Source organism: Platichthys flesus, chromosome 6 (genome assembly GCF_949316205.1).
Source record: "Platichthys flesus chromosome 6, fPlaFle2.1, whole genome shotgun sequence".
NCBI classification, from domain to species: domain Eukaryota; kingdom Metazoa; phylum Chordata; class Actinopteri; order Pleuronectiformes; family Pleuronectidae; genus Platichthys; species Platichthys flesus.
In genome coordinates this window covers 28,132,789-28,157,758 of record NC_084950.1, presented here as the reverse complement: position 1 = coordinate 28,157,758, position 24,970 = coordinate 28,132,789, and the positions used below count along the sequence as shown (strand labels likewise).

The 24,970-nt window shown below is 41.3% G+C and overlaps 1 protein-coding gene across 1 annotated transcript in view; it reads left to right on the top strand.

The window, feature by feature from the left end:
* lrp5 (low density lipoprotein receptor-related protein 5) overlaps nucleotides 1–24,970 on the top strand; it is a 79,847-nt gene that overhangs the window by 38,905 nt on the left and 15,972 nt on the right. The window contains exons 8-18 of the mRNA XM_062390320.1: nucleotides 5,920–6,008; nucleotides 6,134–6,352; nucleotides 6,650–6,738; nucleotides 7,445–7,616; nucleotides 19,755–19,971; nucleotides 20,073–20,226; nucleotides 21,448–21,583; nucleotides 21,844–22,088; nucleotides 22,368–22,552; nucleotides 23,329–23,477; nucleotides 24,405–24,582. Coding sequence (XP_062246304.1) covers nucleotides 5,920–6,008; nucleotides 6,134–6,352; nucleotides 6,650–6,738; nucleotides 7,445–7,616; nucleotides 19,755–19,971; nucleotides 20,073–20,226; nucleotides 21,448–21,583; nucleotides 21,844–22,088; nucleotides 22,368–22,552; nucleotides 23,329–23,477; nucleotides 24,405–24,582 — 1,833 coding nt within the window. The remainder of the gene's footprint in view (nucleotides 1–5,919; nucleotides 6,009–6,133; nucleotides 6,353–6,649; nucleotides 6,739–7,444; nucleotides 7,617–19,754; nucleotides 19,972–20,072; nucleotides 20,227–21,447; nucleotides 21,584–21,843; nucleotides 22,089–22,367; nucleotides 22,553–23,328; nucleotides 23,478–24,404; nucleotides 24,583–24,970) is intronic.

Here is a 24,970-nt window from a genome sequence, read left to right as displayed (position 1 = left end):
TATATTTATTTTTGCACTACTCTGTGCATCTTCGTTCCGCACGAGATGCTTTTGAAATTTATTGGACACTTTTTATAACCTTAACCGCACTTCGGTCTCTTCGGATCACTGGGGGAATGCCTGCAACACACGCCGGCATTGTTTACACCCGCGACCAGCTGATCGCCCTGAGGCACACTACCCTCTTGGCCGGAGAGAGACCCACCATCCCGGAGGAACTAAAGAGGAGACGGCGGGGCTGCACAGCGGGGCTTAAACAGAGGATGGATAAGAGGAAGTTTAAGCCCTTCGTCCCTGCAGTCATCACTGCAGAGGGAGGGAGTACAGGGAGTCCAGTATTGTGTGTCTCACGGAAACGTGGCTGCACGAGCAGATACCGGACTCCAACGTCACCATTCCCGGCTTCCAGACGGTTCGAGCCGACAGAGACACCATTGCGACCGGCAAGAAGAAAGGAGGGGGACTGTCAGGCGTGTTGGTTTATCCTAAATATGAGAAGAGCCGGACTGGTCCAATTTAAATATTTATTGAGATGCAATGAAAGTTGAACAACATAGCTATGGACAATTATCACAGCCTAGGCTAATTAAGTTAGCAATAGGTAGTTAATAATGGCCCCAAACAAAAGGGGTTTGATATAGTTATAACAGTAGATATAATATGATTGGTTATGAAAGATTGAAGGGGAGTCACCGCAAATCAATTTGGTTCTCCCTTGTTGGTGCACAGGCATGTCCACGCCTCTTGGCACAGAAATCCAGGAAGTGACAAGAAGCCGCTCTCTGTGACGCTTCTACTACTCTGATAGTTGCTAAGCAAAATGTTCTCTTCATGAAAGGCCTTGACACAGCTGATGCCATGTAGGCCATTGGAGAAAGGAATATGATGTTCCTGCTATATTCAAACAATGTCCTGTTGATGTAAACATTAGGATCCTCGAAACCAAAACAACGAGACAAAACAATGTCAACAAAGTCACTCTGTCCGACCTCCAGAACTTAATCAGACAGCTGCTTGAAATATATTTGGATGAGTCTAAGGGAATAATGGTTTAATACCAAAAGTTAGAATTCAGAACAATTATAAGATTCATTATTAACAATATGCACAAGGGTTATTTATAAATCATTTGAATAAAGACCTTATATCCGGTTCAAACTGATCATGCTTCCCCCCCCTTTAGTTGCAAATAGTTTCAGTCAGACCCAAATACCAGCTAGAATTTGAAATCCTAACAGGACTCGCCGTGCTCATGAACAACAGGTGGTGTCAGGTTCCGTCGGACTTCGTCCATATTATTTGCCGAGGGAGTTTACCAGTGTTTTCGCCATCAATGTTTACATTCCTCCATCTGGGAACGCAGAAGCAGCGTGTGACGTCATCCACACTGTGACTGCAGGATTACAGACAAAACACCCCGGGGCCTTCATCATCATCACAGGTGACTTTAATCATGCTTCCCTCTCATCCACACTCCCAACCCTACATTGGGTTCTGCATCGATAACACCATCCTCACTAAAGAGGTCCGCTGTTACCCAAATAACAAGCCGTGGGTTACAAGCGACCTGAAGGCCCTTCTCAACAAGAAGAAGAGGGCCTTTAGATCACGGGACAGAGCAGAACTCAAACGGGTTCAAAGGGAGCTCAAGCGCAGCATCAGGGAGAGCAAGGACAACTTCAGAAGAAAACTGGAGGAAAACAACACCAGGGACGTCTGGAGTGGTATGAAGGAGATCACTGGTTTCAAGAGGAGAGATGGGGGAGCAGCTGGGGATGAACGACGTGCGAACGAGCTGAACACGTTCTTCAATAGGTTCAACTCCAACCCCCCCACCCCCAGCTGACCCTGCACTGACTCCACTGACTCTAAGACTGCCTCTACTGCATCTCTGAGCAACAACCCCCCACCTCCCCCCATCACCCCCTGCCCCCCTCCACCCCCGTCACCATCTACCCCCACCCCCCCGCTGGCCTTTACCACAGACCTTTTCACACCTCCCACCCCTAGGACATCCTCACATCCCCCACAGCCCCCCACCACCTCCTGCAACACACATCTCTGCACCACCCTTAAACCCACCACTGACATCCCCCACCCCCCAGTCTGGACTCCACATCACAGCCAGCCAGGTGAGGAGAGAGCTGGAGAGGCTCAAACCGAGGAAAGCTGCCCTTGTGTGCTGAAGGCATGTTCCAGCCAGCTCTGTGGAGTTCTCCATCACCTTTTCAACCTGAGCCTACACCTTCAGAGAGTGCCAGTGCTCTGGAAAACATCCTGCCTGGTCCCAGTGCCCAAAAAAGGACGTCCTGCTGCACTGGAGGACTACAGGCCGGTGGCACTGACCTCTCACATCATGAAGGTCATGGAAAGACTGGTCCTGGCCCACCTCAGACCTCTGGTGTGCCCATCACAAGACCCCCTGCAGTTTGCATATCAGCCCCATGTTGGGGTTGATGATGCAATTATCTACCTGCTGCAGAAGGCTTACTCCTCCCTGGACAGACCCAACACCTCAGTCCGGATCATGTTTTTCGACTTCTCCATCGCCTTCAACACCATCCAGCCCAGACTGCTGAAGGCCAAACTGGAGGGCATGCAGGTGAGTGCTCCCCTCATCGCTTGGGTCGATGACTATCTGACGGGCTGACCGCAGTTTGTGAGATTACAGAACTGTGTCTGATCGTCTGATCAGTAACATCGGGGCCCCCCAGGGAACTGTGCTGTCCCCCTTCCTCTTCACAACATACACTGCTGACTTTAAGCACTGTACAGAGACGTGTCATCTGCAGAAGTTGTCTGATGACACGGCCATTGTGGGGTGTGTTGAGGGCGAAGGGGAGGCTGAGTACAGGGACCTGGTTGACAGCTTTGTGAAGTGGTGGATTTCAGGAGGAACAAGCCCCTTCCCTCTCCTGTCTGCATTGGTGGGACGGCTGTGGAGGTGGTCCCTGCATACATGTACCTGGGTGTCACACCTGACAATAAACTGGACTGGTCCACCAACGCAGAGGCCGTCTACAAGAAGGGCCTGAGCCGGCTTTATTTCCTGAGGAGGCTCAGGTCCTTCAATGTCTGCAACAAGATGCTGCAGATGTTCTATAAGTCTGTTGTGGCGAGCCCCATCTTCTTTGCTGTGGTGTCCTGGGGCGCGGGCATCAAGGCTAAGGACGCCAACAAACTGAAAAAACTCATTAGGAAGGCAGAGTCTGTGGTTGGCTCTAAGCTTGTCACCCTGGAGGAGGTGGTGGAGGACAGGATTCTGGCAAAACTGCTGGCAATCATGGACAATCCCTCTCACCCCTCCACATAACACTGGACAAGCTAAGGAGCAGCTTCAGCCACAGACTCATTCAACCCCGCTGCTCTAAGGAACGATACAGGAAATCGTCATCACAGAACTGCACTAAATATACCTTTCTCAATTCATCACTTTATACAATAATATTGTCTTTTGCACACTCAGTCTACATATTCTTACACTCTAATAGTATATCATATTATCTATTGTATCGCCAAATACTTATATTTATACCCGTACTATATATCATATATTATATCATACTCTTTATATATTCTTTGTATAGATAAGTCTATATACACATATTTATACATGTGTACATGTTGTTGATATTATTATTATATTTTACTATTATTATTATTATATATACTGTTGCTGCTATTATTACTATATACTGCTATTATATTGGTATAATTACTTTCATATATAAATATATATTATATACTATATATACTGTACTATTTTCATATACTGTAACAATAACATTACCATCATTACATCAGTACTTACCATCATCTGCCACTGCAACTTATCTACCCATTTATCTTGTGTTTCTGTTTTTATTGTTTCTACCGCAATATTTTATTTTATTCAATACAATACAATACAATACCGGCTGCTATGACGACTTAATTTCCCTTCGGGGATGAATAAAGTTATCTATCCATCTATCTATTGAATCTATTGTCGATCGCAATGAGTCTGCAGAGCTATCGACGAGGTGGTCGATCTCAATGGAGCTCGGGTTTTTAAAGAATTTGTTGTTTATATCTACGGATAATACGGGTTTAAATGTAATTGGAATTATTTCCTTAAATTTAGCTACAGCACTATCAGGTAGACATCTAGAAAATTAGTTTTTTATTAGTGGCATATATTCAGTTATTGATAAATCAAAGGTTATTAATTTATGGTCTGATACAACTGGATTCACGGAAGCACTGTTAAATGTTCAATTCCGACACCGTACGATAATACAAGGTTAAGTGTGTTGTTACAACAATGAGTAGGTTGGTGTACACTGACTGAAACCAATTGAGTCTAGTATTGAACTAAATGCTACGCTAAGGCAATCTTTATTATTATCAACATGAATATTAAAGTCACCAACAATAATAATTTTATCGGTCTTTAGGACTAAGTTTGAAAAAAACTCAGGGAATTCCTTTAAAAATTCAGTATAAGCCCTGGGAGCATGGTAAACTACGGCAAATATGATTGGCTGTTGGTGGTTCCTGGATTGGCGTGGAAGACTAAGAACCAGACATTCAAATGACTTGTAGCTGAGTAGAGGGTTTAGGATTAATTGATAGACTGGAGTTAAAAATAGCAGCAACTCCACCTCCTCGCCCAATTTCTCTAGGAACCTGTGAATTGATATGACTGGGGGGAGTAGATTCATTTAGACTGACATATTCATCAGGATGCAGCCACGTCTCAGTGAGGGATAATAAATCTATGTTGTTATCGGAGACTAGTTCATTAACTAAACGAGCCTTAGTTGACAGTGATCTAATATTTAAAAGACCACATTTAAAAGTCTTAGTTCCCTGTGTTGTTTCAGAGGTTATTTTAATTTGTATTAGATTATTGTGTGGAGTTCTCACTCTGTTATTGTTTAATTTCAATAATTTAATCGGACGGGGGACAGACACAATCTCTATAGGGTTTTGTGACTGATCCAGAGGGAGCGCAGAGAAGTGTGTAGCACTGCAGCTCTGCTTCCAGCTATGGGTTGTCATGTTATAGACTTAGTAATATTCCTAGCTAAGAGAGCTGATCCATCCCAAGTGGGATGAACGCCGTCTCTCATAACAAAGCATACACCGACTCAACATTCACTTTAGTGATCTCCGACATGCGAAGCCGGGAGTCATTGCTGCCGACGTGAATTATGATTTTATTGTATTTACGTTTAGTTTAAGCCAGCAGCTTCAGTTTAGATGCGATGTCGCCGGCTCTGGCGCCTGGGATACAATTAAATATGGTCGCTGGTGTCGCTAACCTGACGTTTCTCAGAACCGAGTCGCCAATAATCAGAGTTTGTTTATCAGTGGGTGCCTCGCTGAGTGTAGAGAATCTATTTGAAGCGTGAGCTGGTGGCTCTTTAATCGTGGGCTTTTTAAGACTAGCACTATGCCCCCTCCGGACCGTCACCCAGCTGCCCTGGGCTTAACTTCGAATCAGGTGTGATAACCCAAATGTCATAAGGCTTATTTTTTGCATTCATGGAATAGACTATTTTCTGATATTTGTCATAGATTGGGAAAATATGGGCATGAATAAAATCTGCATATATCGCTTTAATTTTGAACTTTTTTCAAAGTCTCTTGTTTGTTCTACAACTTAATGCATTTTCTCCACCACACCATCCAAGTGCCCTTCTAAATGAAAGAAATATAACCACATCCATCACCTCTTCTTCATAGATGGTACATGATGGAGGATTAGTCTGTTTTGAGCAGGACATCAAGAAAGATACCACCACAGCAGTGTATAAATTAATATCATAACAAATATAGGACCAAACAAAGCTGTAACAAACTCTCCAATGAGTACTTTAGTGCTGCTAAAATCAACAGGAATCAATGTTGAATTCAACTTTTGTGTTTATGTAGGAGCAGAGCACGTCTTATTGCTGGCTCGACGCACTGACCTGCGAAGAATCTCACTGGATCTGCCAGACTTTACTGACATAGTGCTACAGGTAAACTTATCAGTCTTGTCAATCAATCAATCAAATTTCATTTGTGAGTGACCACACAGTCGCCACACTGAGACTTCTTATGGGCACTCTTTTGTATTCATTTTTTTTATACTTTGCTCATACAGGTTAATGACATTCGACATGCCATCGCTATTGATTACGACCCTGTTGAGGGTTACGTCTATTGGACAGACGATGAGGTTCGGGCCATCCGACGATCCCACATTGATGGCAGTAATGCCATGATGCTGGTTACCACAGAGATCAACCATCCAGATGGCATTGCTGTGGACTGGGTGGCCAGAAACCTGTACTGGACCGACACTGGCACTGACCGCATTGAGGTGGATTTGATGCATGGCCTAATTTATTTCAACTTTTAGATTTTTAAATACCAGTGATTTAGTTCATTTTGATGAATAACCACTTTACCTGACCAATCAGACCATCCTTGCCCATGGTATAATTTCATGTTGTTTGTGCCATATGCGGACCAAAGTGTTTATGATGTGTAGCTCAACACAGAAAACAACCACCCTGATTCTTATCGAAGAAAAAATAGGAAAAACCGGCAGGATTTTGTTAAATAGTGATAAAAATATTTTGTATTCTAATACTGAGTGTGTCATGTGGTGTTCCAGGTTACCAGGCTGAATGGAACCTCTCGCAAAATTTTAATTTCAGAGAACCTGGATGAACCCAGAGCCATCGTCCTGGACCCCGTAAATGGGTGTGTTTGTGTGTGTGTCAGTGGAGTTTGCACTCTACAATTCAAAATGAAAACTCATGTTCTATGAATTTGACCTACTTTGACTAATAGCAGTATTTTTACTCATGACTAAATATATTGACCAAAATACAAACTATTCTTCTAACAAATCCTGACCATTTGTTGGACATCCTAAAAACTTAATGTGGACAAGAACTTGGAGTGGCATTTCGATGTTCATCTTGGGATTCTCGAAATGTTTTCATTTTCCAGATAGGACTCATTAAAAAGGATAGTTCACTGAAAAATGTTAAATTCACTTATCCATTCACCACTATGCCAATGGAGGGTCGGGTGAAGTGTTTAAGTCCTCAAAATACTTTTGGTGTTTCAGGGGTAAACAGTGTTGCTTGCCCTCGGATGAGAGCTTGTGTGTTTGGTGTGAGGATATTTGAGAAAATTTTGCAGTGAATTTAAATGTTTTTATGAACTATCCTTTTAAGGTACAATAAATGTTAATACTTAATGAATTTTAGAGACTGCCCTCGGGGCTTTTTATGGCTGAGAACCAGAGAGATTCATTTTAAAAGAATAACATCTAACTAATAAAGCAACGGAAGATGACATGAGTTTTGGATATATAAAAAATATGGATATTTGTCAAATTAATATTGTCCTTTTGACTGGAATTAGGCATCATATTCTCTTGTTGCTGGGTCTCTTTCAGCTATATGTACTGGACTGATTGGGGTGAGCATCCCAAAATTGAGCGAGCCAACCTGGATGGAAGAGACCGGCTTGTTCTGCTCAACAGCTCTCTGGGCTGGCCCAACGGACTGGCAATCGATTACGCAGCTGGAAAACTATACTGGGGGGATGCTAAAACTGATAAAATTGAGGTAGGTATGAGAGCAGACTAAATAATATCTCATGTTTATGTGTTCTCTCCAGGTTCATCTAAGACAGCTGAAAGCTGGATGCTATGGGGAGTTCTGCCCTATATTTTTACTGTATGGTCAGTTAGGATGTTTTGCAATAACAAACTGCATGCTACCAGCTGTAAATGGTCTGTATTTATATAGTGCTTTTGTCTTGACCTCTCAAATCACTTGATCCTACAATTTTACAAAGGGATGTTACCACTGATTTTCCACTTGAACTTGAATCAATTAAATTCAAGTGAGCTTAGTTAGGTTAAAGACCAGTCGAGCTGCTGCATTCTGGATGAGCTGCTGGTCTGTTAGCACTAGCAGTTAGTCCTGATATGAGGGAGTTGCAGTAGTCTAGGCATGAGATGACCAGAGCCTGGACCAGAACCTGCGCCGCCTTCTGAGTGAGAAGGGAACATATTCTCTGGATTTTGTGCAACATGTATCTACACGAGCGGATTGTTGCAGTTATGCATTAAGGCAGAGTTGAATGTCAGGTGTCACACCCTTGTTCCTAGCAGTCTGGGTGGAGCCTACCACGCAGTTGACCAAAGTTATAGTCAGGTCATGGATGGGAGAGCCTTTCCCTCGAAGGAAAACGGAGTTCAGTCTTATCAAGGTTAATTTTCAGGTGTTGTGCCGACTTCCACTGAGAGATGTCAGTCAGACAGGCAGAGATTCTTCCTGCTACCTGTGTTTCAGATTGGGGAAAAGAGAGGATTAGTTTGGTGTCATCTGCATCGCTGTGGTAGGAAAAGCTGTGTGAGTGAATGACAGAGCTGAGAGAGTTTGTATACAGAGAGACAAGGAGAGGACCCAGGACACAACCTTGAGGGCCCCCGGTAGTGAGAGGACAAGGTTTTGACACAGACCCTCTCTAAGTTACCCGGTAGGTGCGGAAGACTTGGATAGAACTACTGACTTTCAAATAAGAGGATAACCTCTCCTATTAGCCACAGCTGTCCCTGTCATCTTGTCATTTTTCATCTCAGATTATAAAGCAGTGCATAGAATTTTTTCCCCCAAATATTACCATTGCGATTTAAAATGTGATTTTATTTTTTTATTTTAGCCTCTTCCCCCCCCAAAAAAAAACATAATGAATGATTTAACACAATATTAGATACATTTACTGGACAATATTCTTTCCCACATTTTTATTTATATGCTCATTTTATCACAAATGCAATTAATCGTTCAGCCATCGTTTTGACCTAGTCTGAGTTAAAGATGTGTGTGTTGTCAATGGGGCTGTATCGATTCTCAAACCAATATTTAAATTGCGGTCCAAACTTCCACAGTTTCAGGTCGGGATTTCAGATGACGGAACTGCGTGGCTTTGTCGCTTTGGATAAAAGCGTCCGCTAAATGAAATGTAATGTAATATAGCTGCTTTAAAACAGGCGTCCTCCTTCCTCCTCTCACACGGTTTCTTTAGAATTACTATCACTGCATTTCCTCTCACTGATCAGTTTTCTTATTTTTTTCAGTTCTTGCTCGTCAATGTTTGTCCAACTAGAAGGGGGTGACAGTTAATTCTCTCCTTCCCATTCTTTCTGTCAGGTTTAAAGAACCCTATCCTTTTTAAATGAATTTATTATTGAACATTCTCTCTCTCTCTCTCTCTCTCTCTCTCTCTCTCTCTCTCTCGCTCTCGCTCTCGCTCTCGCTCTCTCTCTCTCTCTCGTGCGTGTGGATTTACACATCAGTTTCAGCATAGCAGGTTCTCTCAAAATTAACTATATATTAAAGCTTTGATCTTGTTTTTGTAGTCCATCATATCTATCAGTAATAATAAAACTGCACTTAATTAACGTTGCTGACACCAGAGAATATACTGACATAATCATGTAGGGTTAAGAATGAGCATCATGAACAGTCAGACAATCTGATCATAATTTTATTTGCCACATGACCAGTGATGTCTCAGATTGCAAAAATGTGCTCTCGAATGTTATTCCCTTATTTCAGTAAGTGCACAGCATTTCTTTGTGTATTTATAAAGCTTGTGTTCCGAAACTGCCCTACAACTGCCATAGTTAAGTGATTAAATTAGTGGTCAATTGAAAGAGAATAAATCAACAACTATTCTAAGTAATTTATTATCACCAACCAACTAGAGTTCATCAATATTATTGAATTTGGGGATTGTTGGTCAGACAAAACATATTTGTGAACATGTCACCTTACACTCTCGGATATAGTATTAAAATTGTTTTGAAATTTTTAAACCACAATGTTAATCAGAGAAAATTATAGATTTATCCACAATTAAAATAATTGTTAGCTGGACATTTAAATCAACAGGGCTAGAAAGCATCCACACACTTCATGTTGCCTGTATTTATAAATTATATCGATAAGAATGGGTAGAATTTTTATACTAATCTTGACTTTTTATTAGTGCTGTCAGTTTGACACGTTATTAAAGGCGTTAACGCAAACCCATTTTAACGGCATCAATTTTTTTATCGCGAGATTAACGCAGAGCTGCCAACTCTCACGCTTTCGCCGTGTGACACGCTTTTGCATGTTGGTGGTTGACTAAGTCACAATCATTTTTTTAAAACATCGTCGTATCAGGCCGTCATGAAGTACAAGGAGCGGGCGAGTGTGTGTGTTTCCAGATAGCGCACCGTAGCCCCGCCCCCTGCCCCGCGCACTCGCTCAGGGAGACACAGTGAGATGAGAGCTTGTTCACGTGAAGCAGCCTCTGTGACTCACTGCTTCTTAACTATGAAAACAGTGAAAACACAGTTTCTCTGTTCTCAGCTAATCAGAGATCAGTGCCTCAGCTTCTCGATCAGAGCAGAAGCTGCAGTTGGTTTCTATCTAGCTTCAGTATCTGTGTTCGTCTCCAGTCTGACCTGCTCTCGCTTTTTGTTTTAATATTTCGCCAACTAAAATATATATTTTTAAGCTACTAGGCTGCAGCTATATGTTTTTATTTATTTCAAAATAGGGTACTTCTTATTTCATACATTTTCCACAAATATGGGGAGGACTCAAATAGCCCTACACAGTTCTGTGTTTAATTTGTTTCAAAGTAGGCCGACACTTGCCTGTGTATTTTGTTTGTCTGATATTTTGTTGCTTGTCTGTTTGAGAGACCTGACTGCTATGTTCACAGCAAACTTGAAAAACAGAAAATATTAACTGCACTATAGGCTCCTTGTTTACCTGAAATGTGCAATTCATAATTTTATTTTTTACCGCCCTGTTTGGCAATGTTGTTTTTCAAAATAAAAATAAAACATTTGCATAAAGCAAGCCAATACACTTTCCATGTTGATAGAGCATTAAAAATAATCGCGATTAATTTTGAGTTAACTATGACATAAATGCGATTAATCACGATTAAATATTTTAATCGTTTGACAGCACTACTTTTTATACATATACCCCACATTTATATTTCAGACTGTTTCAGACAGCAGAAGAGAGAGAATGATACTTTGCGTTGACTGCCGTATCTGATGTGTTCCTTTATTTACACAAAACGGATGCTTTGTTGGGATTTTTGCAGATTGACAGTGTAGTACCATTCAGTCACATTGTGAAACCATATAGTTACTACTATAACAAGTGTATTTACTCTGTGTGTAAGTAAATATAATACACATCTACTGTTCTTAAGTATTTCGTGTTTTCACAGCACATTCTCCTGTTATCTGACAGTTGTAGTTAGAAGTTTGTTTGATGAATAAGATCCAGAAAATAAGAAAGCTCAGAAGCAGAGCTGCGTGTCCTGGTGAGGGGAAGACCTCAGGAATTTCAACTGTAAAAGCTGATTTCTCGCCTCGACAGCGAAGATATGAACCCTAAACACAAAGTTATCAAAGTGACTGATAATAGCATAAAGATGGTTGATTTTTGGGACACAAGACAAGGGTTACCCCTGATTTATGACATCCTGTAGTGATAAAAAACAAAACAGAATATTTAGGAAAAACCCTGAGATGAGAATTCTCCATAAGTGCAAGAGCTGAATGCCTCAAAGATTGGAGAGGAAACACTTATTCACAAAGAGCTGATCCGTCATGGTTATTCCAGCTGGTCATAGAGGAGCAGCAGAGACCAGCTAAAACGACCATGCTCTTTTTAAAAAACATTAAGATGAAGAAGACATGCACCAGCATAACCACAGCCTCCTAGTTAGCTGATAAGACATGGGCAAAACTAAATTGCAATGTTTTTGTCCAAAGATGTTTTTGTTAATGTTTCTGATAAGATTTGTTTAAATCAGTTACAACATATATTTAATACAAAAACAGACTGAGATGTCATGATTAATTCACAGCTGAGAATGACTAGCTATTGGTTGGATGGGTATCAGCAGGTCACATCCAACATCAGTGCTAAAAGGCAGCTCCTCTATCTGGGATATGTTGGCTTCATTTTTGTACAGTGGTAGGCAGTGGGGACATGTCTACATCTCTTTGTAAAATTAGTGTGTTGTTGTAACAGATAGTAAGGGGAGAGCGTGGCCTAGGGGATAGAGCGGGTGCTCTGCAACAATAAGGTTGCCGGTTCGAAGCCCACTCTTTCCCAGCTGCAAGCCTAAGTGTCCTTGGCAAGATACTGAACCCCTACATGGCCCCTCATAAATGTTGAGTGTACTAAAAATGTAAGTCGCTTTGGACAAAAGCGTCAGCTAAATGACATGTAATGTAACTTAAAATTCTGATAATTTGGTTCGGACTTCACCCACAGTTTGCTTTTCACACATGCACAACCCGAAACTGAGTTATTTCACCAACCAGAGTATATGAAGCTGAGAACTGTCTTAAGTTAAACAACATGTTTAATACTGTATGTGAACATGACTTTCAGCAACATTTAGTGTAAAATTTCCAGATTTTCCAGAACTGGATCGAAGACCTTTAACATTATTAAAGACATTTCCCATGCTGAAACCAGTTTTCTGGTGCTTCAGTGTTTCCAACACAAAACAGTGCATATGTAAGTTAATGTAGGGCTATATTAATTAGTTGGTATGTGTGTCAGCTGATAGCTCGGCATTACACAATAGAGCCCAAGACAATTGCAGCTTTCCTGGGTTTCTATTATATTGTGTTTGCTGTTTAGTGTAATATTCATGGACAGAGAAGGGACAGATGTCCTGTGGCAGGAAGGTTTGAACAGGATTCGAATAACATCTTTCGTTCACATGAACAAAAAGCAAAGCTCAACTGCAGTTTGCCGTCAATGAGTAGAACTTAATTGACGAGAGCCATTTTTTAAAACTCCTTTCACATGACCACACTTTTTCCTCATACAACCTCAAGTTTCTATTTATTCATGTATTGGTTGTTTGCGAAGATGGCACAATATAGGGTTTTTACGCGTCACATACCTGGAGCATATTGTTCATATATTAAGTCTTGTTTTGCACAGTTTTTACAAAGGTTTTCGCTACCAGTGTCTTATATTAAAAGGTAATTGGCTGAGACTGAGATTTTACATTGCTTCTAGGTGGTTGATCTTCTACTGGAAGCTAATGCTAACTAATGCTAGCCTGAAGCAGAAGAGGTGGATGCCTGGGGAATCTCCGTGTCAAACTGACAAAAGAGGGATTGGAAGTTAAGTTGTAATAAGTGTTGCCAACCATCCTGTAAAATAGGGAATCGTTATGTCAGGACACCTCTCCTCCCTGCTCCCTCCTTCCATATCATTTACCACAGATGCCGCTTCGAATTCTTAAAATGGCATTAAATGTTTTTGCTGATACTGTACATGTACTCTGCAAAATAATTTTTTGGGTGTTTGTCTTAATTTTGTGAAACTAATGATCCAACATCCGCACTTTTTGCCATAATGGCCACAAGCAGGCACTTACACATAGTGGCAGCTGAGACTCAGGAGTTAGAGGGTTGTCCACTAGTCCACCTGAAGGTCGGTAGGTCAGCCTCTGTAGTCTGTGTTTTGAAGAGCCCTTGGGCAAGATGAGAGTTCAAACAATCAATACATTTTTGTATTTATAAAGCCCATATTCACAAAGCACAATTTGTCTGGTAGGGCCTAACAAGGTGCGACATCCTCTGCCCTTGAACCTCAACAAGAGTAAGGGAAAACTACCAAAACAGCACCTAACGGTGTAGAAAAGCATAAAAACCTCAAATAGAGCCACATGTGAAGGATCCCTCCCAAAAGATAGACAGAAGTGCAATAGAGATTTTGCTGCATATAGAGGCACTTTAAAAGCACTTTGAGTTAGGGGCAGCGTACAGCTCACCTGGTAGAGCTGCAGCCCCATTGAAGCTAGTCTTTACCGAAGCGGCCAGGGTTATTCTCAACTGCGGCCCTTTTCTGCATGTTTTCCCCCGACAGACTGTCTGCCCCCTCTTCACAATTTAATCTCTCTGTTCACTCAAAATAAACATTTTAAATAAGCAATTTGAGAAGTTGATAATGCTGGAAAATCTTTTTATAAAAACAGCCCATTTATAAATACAGCAAGATTTCAGAACCAGCTCTAAAGAGTTAATAAACCAACCTTAACATGTAACCAATTGTGCCAGAACAAAAATTGGAGGTAAAATTACAATACACAGTGGCAAAATACATAGTAATTTATCCTCTTTATTGAAACCCAATTTAGTGTATAAAGTAACATAGTCTCATGTGTTCTCAGCTAGATAGAAGTCTGTAATAAGACATTGTTTCTCAGACAAAAACCTTATCTTGAACTCATAGAAATTTGACTGGCCATTTAAAAAACCAACAAATAAGTTATCATCAATGGCTACTGAAATAAATCTTGCCTGTTATAATGTATTTTATTAAGACTAAAGTCAGGCGATCTTGTAGTCTGAGGTTGTCAGACTCACAATTCTAGTCAGAATGTGAGTCTGAGACCGCTCCATTGGGCTGTGATTGTGGGGCGTGTTTCAACCGAACCAGGAAATAAAATTCCTCTTTGCTCAATTGGATAGACCTACAACCAATCAGAGCAACGTAGTATGTGACGTATGTTAAGCGACGCATTGTGAGTTATCTACTAACGCCGGGTTCTCACCGGACGCTGAAGCGATGCCGAAGCGACGCTTCAGCGACGCTTCAGCGACGCTTCAGCGCAGCGCCAAGCCTTAAATAACAGCTGGCTCCCATCCACTCCCATGTTAAAACTTTGTGCGGGTCACACCGGAGGCTGAAGCACCACCCTGCGCCAAGGCTGCCTCGCGCCGTGCAACGATCGTTTCGGCGTCGAGTCTATTTTTTGCGCTTGACGCGAGCGTATCGCACCAGGAAACACACTGAAAAACGATTTTAAACTATATTGATGACATATTTTATATGATATAAATGATCAAATATGCATCCCATACTTTGAAGTCCCCTTCTGTTGTCCTGGAGTTTTAATTTGACCAATGACATTATTAAATGTCCCCCTCTGCCCTTCCACTACAGCCACACAAGCAGTTATACAGATAAAAAGAGAGAGAGGGGGGGGACTACGTATTCTCCACATAGGCTTGAGTGGAGAATACGTAATTTACCCTCGACACCCGACATTTAACGGAGCAAACAGCGAAGTTCTTCAACATGGATGACATTAAATAAATAATTGAAGTGGAGAAGTACAGTGAGTTGTATGATCCTCGGAACGTGTTGTATAAAGACAACACCAAAAAATACAGATGTTGGGACGCTGTTGCTTAATGTTGGAGCAACAAGTAAGTATATGCTTTTAATCTACTGGATCAACGGTTGATATTATTAGCGCAACCTGGCGGTTCAGCGTCGCTTCAGTGTCTGGTGTGAACAGCCAAGCGCCGGCGCGATAGGGATTAGCGCGGTGCTTTGGCGTCGCCTCCACGTTCTCTGTTCCTCTTTCAAAATGAATGCGCTGTCGATGTCTCCTAAAACAGACTCAATGGCAGCATCTACACATCTGAGCTCTCCAGCGGCAGGCATGTTTGTTGAAAACGAATTCAACCCAAGGGCACTTTGATGACGTGATTGATTACGTTACCGTTGACCATCTGTCCATCATCGTATAAAGCCCGCCCTGACAATCTGATTGGCCTGGTCGGGCATAATTTCTCCCCAACGGAGCGACTCCAAACCGAACTTCCCGACCTCAAATGTTGTGGGCGGGCCTAAATTCGTCTGGCATCCAGGCTAGCGATCTTGTGTTATAAACTGGAAATGATAGTGAAATGTGAGTTTTGCACACAAAGATTTCAGTGAGTCCCCACTTGCAAGGCATTGAGGTTCTGAGTGAAACACTGCAGTTTTTACTGTGCAGTTTTGAGGTTCTGAGTGAATCTGAGTGAGGATTCCTTTCATCCAGTGTGATTCATTATGTTTATCAGAGAATATGTGAGCATATGCAAACTGCTCGGCAATGCTCTGATGTCTCTCTGTGTGACTGATCACATTTTTGTCTGCTCTCTTTCTGTCTTTTTGTCCTTTTCTCTCTCATGTCCATCAAGAAATGAGAAATTCTCACAACCAAAATGAGAGGACAGGAAAGATAATCACACTCCAACTGCATAATTCTTCCTGTTAAATCCAGCAGAGAGAAAGAGAAAGCGAGAAAGCAAAGAAAGGGAGTCTTTAATGTCTTTTTCCCTGGCATGACCATATCTAATTGTGTCACAGTGATAAATGAATAGGTTTTTTGTGAAGGGGTCAGGGACCTCCCTTAGATCAGAGGCCCATCCAATTGAATGATTTTTTTTTTTTCTGTTGCTCACCCTCTTACCCTCTCAATGGATATTTAAATAAGCATTCATGAAACATATCTGCTCATCACAGCAGCAACACAAATTCTACTTTCTTTTACACTTGGTTATATATCTCCTGGGTAACGGCAACAAAAGACTTGAGTTGTAGGATTAACGCATAAAATGATATCGTTATATAAATGTCTTTTTTCAATTCGGTATAAAACTTGTCTGTCCTTTCCTTTTAGTTTACAGTGAGATGGCTCTGGACTTTATACTGTATTATGAGAATAGCATCAATTCTTAATTTAGCACATTTTTGTTGTCTAAATTAAACTAATAAAATTGAATGAGCTGTGGAGAATGTTCAAATGTAATGCATAACAAAAGAACACAATGTGTGTTGTATTCAACATTACAAAGTGGGATCTAAAAGTGTTTGAAATACATTGTTCAGAGTGCTTCTGCCACACTTGGAATGCTTCCTGGAAGTCCTCTTCTGTAAGAGAATGCTGGTATTCTGTAAATGTCCTTCAGATGCCTCATAATGGTAGAGTACAACTCAGTGTTGACAGACGGACACTAGTCGCGATTCAGACCTGAAGCACCTTTACGGGTCTAATAGAATGCGGGCCTTTTAACTCTGATGTAGTTTTTCCTGTAACTGTAGACCCATCTCTGGTCGCTAGCTGTTCAAGTTTTGGTTTATGGTAAAATCCCAATAGTGCAGCTGTAATTAGTCACAAAAACTGGTATAGAAATTGTCTCAGACCTTTATGATCACACCTTGTAATCGAAAGGAAGTTGTGTATACTTTATACATATATCATGATATAGATTTAAGTATATTTGTGATATTGTTATTAATGCTGTTATATCAATTTGATTAGTCCAGAAGTGGTTTATAAATCTCACCATGAAGGTCTAGCGTTAAGTTGTCTGTGGGTGTGGAACAAAGACCAATTACTATGTTAAACAATACAAGGACCCGTGTTGTTGGGGCTGTGTTACTGTGAGACATGAAATACAATATGGGAGGTCAAATTTGAGTAAGACTTCCATGAGTTTGAAGGTTTATCTGAATCCTAATGACTGCATAGAGGTTCATAATGCTCAAAGACAGGCTTTTATTACAGTGGCATTGTCCATTTTGACAACCATACCAACATGTTTTGAGGGCGACTGTGGCTGAGTGGTAGAGTGGTCGTCCTCCAACCTCAAGGTCCGTCGTTCGATCCCCAGTCTGACCCGTCTGCATGCCGAAGTGTCCTTGGGCAAGATGCTTAACCCTGAATGCCCCCCCCCCATAGAATAACAAAGTGCTGTGAATAGATGCACTGAATATGTGTGTGAATGTAAAACTGTACTGTAGAGAGCTTTGAGTGGTCAAGTCTAGAAAAGCGCTATATAAATACAAAATCATTTACCATGTCCGTCACATAGGTTAATGCCTTATTGCTTCTTTGTCCTACTTCAGTCTTGCCCGTCATGCTGTCAGCTGTAAAGAGCTCTTATACTTGCTAAAGATAAACCTGTTGAATATAAGATGTCTTATGGAAGCAGGTCATGGCTGTCCATCATGTCACCAGTGCATTTACAGTGGTTTGTAAATGTAAAAAATTAATTTTGAAGATGAAACAAACTAGATATACCTTAACGTTTGTCAAGAAACAGTTGTCTTCTGGAGGATCACTATTAAAAATCTGAAAAAACAAGTCTATTAAAAGATGTGGGTGAAAACAGAACGACACTCTGGGTTGTTACACACAATTTAAGACGAGAGCTTTGTCAAATGAGGAGCTATGGTCCATGAAGGAATCAGTTGATATCTGAACATATTAAAAGGTAGGGTTGATAGAGAGAGAGAAAAGGACAAAAGAAAGAAAGAGGGCAAATAATAGGGTTGATAAACACTTTTTATCTTATTTATTGAAATCATTTTCACGTCCCAATAGCCCCCAAAAAAGTTGTCTGGGGAATAAAAGTGTGGAGTGATGTTTCTAGGTACGCTTCCTGCATCCCATACGGTTAAAATCGGAAAGAGCCATTAAACTCACTGTCCCAGCTTTTCAGCGATGCACCAAATTTTTTTCCATGAAGAACGATACATATTGAATAAAAACTTTTGACAAAAGCAAAGTAACCCAGCAGAATTCACCAAACTGCGAACCTTTGGCGAAAGAGCCCTCTGTGTCGTAGTCCCCCCTTTTGTAACTCTCTCTGAAATCAGCAATGCTGCATCTCTGAATGGCCTCAAAAGACTCAAGACTAAAACACCACCTGTTCATTAAGGCCTTTGGCCTCAGTTAACGCTCCACCCTGCTATTAGTGCTCAGTCTACGTCTGTCCATTTTCTGTTTGAATTACTTTCTTTTCTTTTTCTTTTATCCCTACTGACACAGTAGTGGGGAGAAGGGCTTGACACCAGGACTGATTGCAGCCTTATCAATTGCAGTTCTCGTTTTCTACTTTTAAAGGCACTTACAAATACACACAACAGGAGATTTGTAGGCAAGGGTGCTTGTATCAGTTTTCAACAACATAGTAATAACTTGTGACTGTGTCTGCACGCATGCACGCAAGAGTTTCACTATGAATTGCTGTGTGTTCTTACACTGTCTTTCTTCTTACTGAAACTGTTACATTGATAGTGGTGATTTGACAACATCTCTAAATTGCATTTTTATGGAACTGAACAAGTAATGTAAGACAGTATAACATATTAAGACATTAAATAATACCTGTATGAAGGAAACATCCCAGGGAATGAATTTCAGTATGCAGTCACTGTGATCAGCTGATGACTGAATTTCTTTTATGAAATTACATCTCATTATGCCGGAATAAATTGTGAATTTTGCAAGTGCACCTACACACTTCTGTCCTGAAACTTTGAGTTGAATTGTAGGTACTCTGTGCATTTCCAGAGTTTTTTTGCTAAAACTGAGTTTTAGAGTTCACATCATTGAAAAAAAATACACAACTGGGTCACAATTTTTGTGTGATTTTGCTTTAACTGGGTCATTCTTAAGTGCTATGTGGTATGTCAGTGTTTTCAAGTAGTTGCAGGAGACAATCCAGGTAACACAATTTCTGTCTGTTCATGGTTACCTTTCCAACAGTTCCTCAGCCTCTTTGCTCACAACTTCTACCTTTCTACTACCTTCTGCATGGAAATTGACCCCTCCTCTAGGGCCGGTGTGGGGTGGTCAAAGGTCAGAGGGCGCAATAGCAACCATGCTGCTAGAAGGTGTGTTGCCATGCTCAGGGACATATAAGTGGTCACAACATTATTTGGCACATTAGATTAGGTCAGGTTTTAATTTTAGTTTGTTATGTTCTCTATGTTGAATGTAAGAATCAGATTTTAATTTGTTCTCCTGCCTTGAAAAAAATCCAAACCTTTCACTGCCTCCTCTCTTATCTTCTGTCTAAGGTGATCAACGTGGATGGCAGTAACAGGCAGACTCTGCTAGAGGACAAACTACCTCATATCTTTGGTTTCACTCTGTTGGGTGATTACATCTACTGGACGGACTGGCAGAGGCGCAGCATTGAGAGAGTCCACAAAGGCACAGCGGTACGAGAGATCATCATTGATCAGCTGCCAGATTTAATGGGACTGAAGGCCACTAAAGTGACAGAGACATACGGTAAGGAGGAGAGGTTCTCACAGCAGTAGAACTAGCAGAGCAAAATGTGAAATTATAGAAACTTAAATAGCTAGATGTTCCGTCCTTCAAAATGTGTCCAGGAACAAATGGCTGTGCAGTGGATAATGGTGGATGCAGCCATCTGTGTTTCTGGCAGCGACAGACTGTTAGCTGTGCCTGCCCCATGGGCATGGAGCTTCTCTCAGACCTGCAGTCCTGTGTGGTGCCTGAGGCTTTCTTGCTCTTCACTAACAGGTACGTCTGTCGTATTGTAGTGGAGCAAAAAAGGGATGCTCAGTCTTCTAATGATCCCCTCACCTATGATTAGTACATATTCCATTCTTGTTGTATCCAGTGCGTAAAGAAATTAATTCAATAAGACATATTACACTTCTTCTCAGGTTGATATTTTTCAAGTGTGTCAAGCCTTTCAGAATTTCGGGTACAGACTGACACTAAGTTATAACGTAACTTAAAAAAAATATGGGATGTTTTATGGTGGTAGCTCAGCTTTTCTACATCATTGAGGACTCTCATCATGCTCAGATGTTCTTCAGTTTGTTCAGAGCCACTGACCCTAAAGTCACTTCACAAAAATATTTTTGTTATACAGTTGATATCTCAATAATTTGGCTCTACAACAAAAGATATATAAAGTGATATTAGTTATATTAGAGACCTGTATTCCTCTTTGATAATCTGAAAGAAACAAGGTCTTTATAAAATAAAATAAGGATTTGTAAATCTGCTGTTCATACTATGTTTTTATGAAAATTTCAAATGCATTTTATTACTTTGCTATAGTAAACAGATGAGTCTTTCAGTTCTGTATAATATCTCCAAGTACCATGTCTAAAATCCACATAATGTGCATGTTAACTTAGCAACAGCAAGGCTTTTTAGTTTGGCAATAGTCACAAAACGTTATGTGTTGTGTACCGGGTAGTAGGTAACCAGCTAGTAGTTAGCAGAGCCCATAGAGGCCCACTTGAAGTGTGACCGCAACATTACGGATGATAACATCATAAATTAACCTCCAAAATATTTTTTAATTGATTGCCCTATTTTTTACACAGTTTTAGTGTACAGTGGTCCTACAGCTGTGGACTGTGCTGTGCAGAGTGTCAGTCTGTTATCACTTCTCCAAATCACCAGAATTAATTAGTATCACTTTCACTGATCTGCTCTGGACTGTAAAACTGTAGGTAATACTTGTGATTCTGTTATGTGTCCGGTCCATCTTATAACTAAGCATTACATTTTTACTTGTGTACTTTTTTACACAAATGTGTGGAAATTAATTTAAGTGTTGATAAAAAATGTATTTGTACATTTTTTAGTTTTACCATTAATAGAATACATTATATATTAAATAAACATATAATGTGATGATGACTGAGTTTTCATGTGTCAGAGAAGGAGTCATGGCTACTGTAAAGTTTGTCTCTTACTAGTTTCTTGCTTTTTTTACTCCAGGGACAACATCAGGAGTATCTCTTTGGGCACCAACAGCAACGACGTGGCCATTCCTCTGACTGGAGTTAAAGAAGCCTCAGCTCTCGACTTTGACGTCTCTGACAGGAGAATATATTGGACTGACATACAGTCCAAGGTGAGCTGGGCTGTTGAAACCAACCTAAGTTTTGGATTGAATTTAAATTGGGTAATTTTAGCTCAAACAGATGATAAAACGATCATACATCTTTGATTTGAAAAGAGTAGAAGTCAGAATACACGTTGTGGGCAGTTTGATGTTTGTATCAGAGGAAGTAAGTTGGACAGTGTTTTTACTCCATATTTTGGTACATCCATGACCTTCTATTGAACTCTGAATGAGATTTGTCCTCTTACGCCGTTCTCCTTTTTTTTTAGACAATTAGTAGAGCATATATGAATGGCAGCTCAGTAGAACATGTCATAGAGTTTGGACTGGACTACCCAGAAGGCATGGCAGTTGACTGGATGGGTCGTAACATCTATTGGGCCGACACAGGCACTAACCGTATCGAGGTGGCCAGGCTGGATGGCCAGTACCGGCAGGTTCTGGTTTGCAAGGATCTTGACAACCCGCGATCGTTGGACAACCCTCACTCACTGGCACTGCACCCAGCTAAAGGGTATTACTGCATATAATAATTGGGTTCTCCTATTGGCCTAACTTGAAGTCTATGGTCATCCCCTATTTGTGTGTATGTGCCAACTCTGTTACTAATGGCACTCACTTGTCTTAATGATGTCATTGTTATTTTATGTTAACATCTTATTGTTATGCTTCAGAGAGAGCGAGATACAGAGAAAGTAGAGAGAAAGTGCACAACAGTGAGGCAATGAGGGCAGCACACAGCTCTACTATATCATGTAGTGTCTCAGGCTAAAACAATGTTCTGTGTCCGCAGATACATGTACTGGACAGAGTGGGGTGGTCGACCTCGTATAGCCAGAGCATACATGGACGGCAGCATCATCATGACCTTGGTTGATAAAGTGGGCCGGGCAAACGGACTGACCATTGACTATGTAGACCATCGACTCTATTGGACTGACTTGGACACATGTATGATCGAAAGCACCAACTTGCAAGGTTTGGATTTACACACTAACGTTGCAACAGGGCACATAAATAATAAACAGACCACATCAATTTGAATAAATATCACAAATGGATATAATCAGATTATGTGTAACAGAATGTATTTGTTTAACTTAATCCTGCAGATCTATTCGAATTCCTCCGCTCTAACCCATTCTAATTTTTACAGATGTATTTTTATTTACTTCCACACAAACCTCCCTCATCTGCTTTGCTAGATCAGGAGCAGAACAAGGGTAAAATTAGAAGAAAAAAAACAGCATTATAACCTGTAAAATTTGCAGGAAGTTGTTTGACCCATGGGTCATTGGCAGCAACACTAAAAAGGCTACCTACTGGTTTGTGGCCTTGTGAGCACAGGCATTGGCCAATGCTTATCATCGCCAAACCAATTATCTGATCATTATTTACTTCAAGTCCTTAATGATGGTGTTACTTGATGCTTGGAAGATGACATAGTTATTTGCGGCTGTGGCTGAGGGATAGAGCGGTCGTCCTCCAAACTGAGGGTCGGCAGTTCGATCCCCAGTCTTCCCCGTCTGCATGCCGAAGTGTCCTTGGGCAAGATGCTGAACCCCTGATTGCCAAAAGTGCTGCAAATAGATGCACTGTATCAATGTGTGTGTGAATGTGTGAATGTAAAACTGTAATGTAAAGAGCTTTGAGTGGTCAACAAGACTAGAAAAGCGCTATAGAAATACAAAACCATTTGCCATTAATAAGAAAATGAGGAGCTATTTCAATAAAGGTTGTCTCATCCTTTGCAGGCCTTCAGAGAGAGATCATAGTAGACGACCTTCCTCACCCCTTCGGTCTGACCCAATACCGAGATTTTATCTACTGGACAGACTTCAATCTGCGGAGTATTGAGAGAGCGGATAAACGCAGTGGGCTCAACCGCACTGTGGTGTTGCAGGTTTGGAACATGTTCGAAAAATCAAGGCTCAAGTTTCAGCAAATTCTCTAACCAAAATATTTGATCAGTGCTGTTATTGTGCTCCTAATTTGAAGAGGAAGTTATTTGAAAATGTATTTCATGTCTTACATGCTTCAACATTAAAGCCCAATTCTGCTTCAGAGACCTGTACCATATGCAAAACCCTGATGCGTGCCCTGGTTTGCAACTCCCCAAAGTTTTTAATAAGGGTCAGTGACGCCAACAGCAGGAGCTGTGATGTCCGACAGACTCGTCGCAATTTTTGAATTGAGTTTAAGGAAAGAACACAGACAACGTCTTTCTTTTCTCTGTTGTAGTTCTTTAAGATAAAGTAATGTTTTTTCAACATCTATCACCTCCAACTCAAACACGATCCATGTTTGAGTTGGAGGTGACTAAATGGACCCCTCCACGATCCATTTAGTAACACTCTGTTTACTCTATAGTAAACAGAGACGCCAGAGAAGTTGTAAATCAGCATAAAAACTCTACTGCCAATAGCGTTTAATTCCAGTGCGACTCACACACACGTACACACAACTATGAAACCTGGGATCCGTGCGGAGGCTCCCAGCTCAACTAAAGCATAGCTTCGACGCAGAAGCATGAATTGGCCTTAAAGGGATAGTTCACATCAAAATTATAATTCACCCATTATTTACTCACCCCTTTCCTGATGGATTGGTTGGAGAAGAGTCCACAAAAGAGGGGGGGAAATAGGAGTTTCAAGGGTAAAGAGCGGTACTGCCAAATCCAGTAAATTGTAACCAAAAAGTTAAAACATTAGGCAAAAAACATAAAATGCCTCAGTACTGCTCCTTGGGCATAGTGGTGAGTAGATAATCAGTGAATAATGTTTTTGCTGTAATAGTGTACTTGATTTTGATTGAATCATTGTGTCCTCAGGGTCAGCTAGAGCTAATGCTGGACATCCTGGTTTTCCACTCATCCCGCCAGGATGGTAGCAATGAGTGCTCCCAAAACAATGGCAACTGTGCCCACCTTTGCCTGGCAACGCCTGCTGGTGCTCAGTGCCGCTGTGCCTCCCACTACACCTTGAACCCTGATGGACGAAACTGTAGCTGTAAGTACAGAGAAGCATAGGATGGCTGAGAATGGAAATCCCCTGGTTTGAATTAGGGCTGAACGATTAATTGCATTTGCGATAAAATCGCGATTTGATAATAGCAGCGTGCGCGATTAAAACATGCGAAAGAGAGTAGGGCTCTGGGCTGCTGTCCTCACCCGCAGCAAGAGTGCCGCGGGATCACAAAACTCCTCTGATCAAGAAGATAGCGAAGCAAGCCTGCATAACCCACAGGGTTCTAAAGTCTTCGGCCGACGTGGCGGACTCACAGAGTGAGCTCATGCCGCTGCTGACCGCGGTGCGGGCAGCGGACCTGAAAATCCCTCCCCGGAAAAGCAAGCCGGGCTCCGGGGCAGCAGGGCTCGAGAGCCCCCGATCACCTACA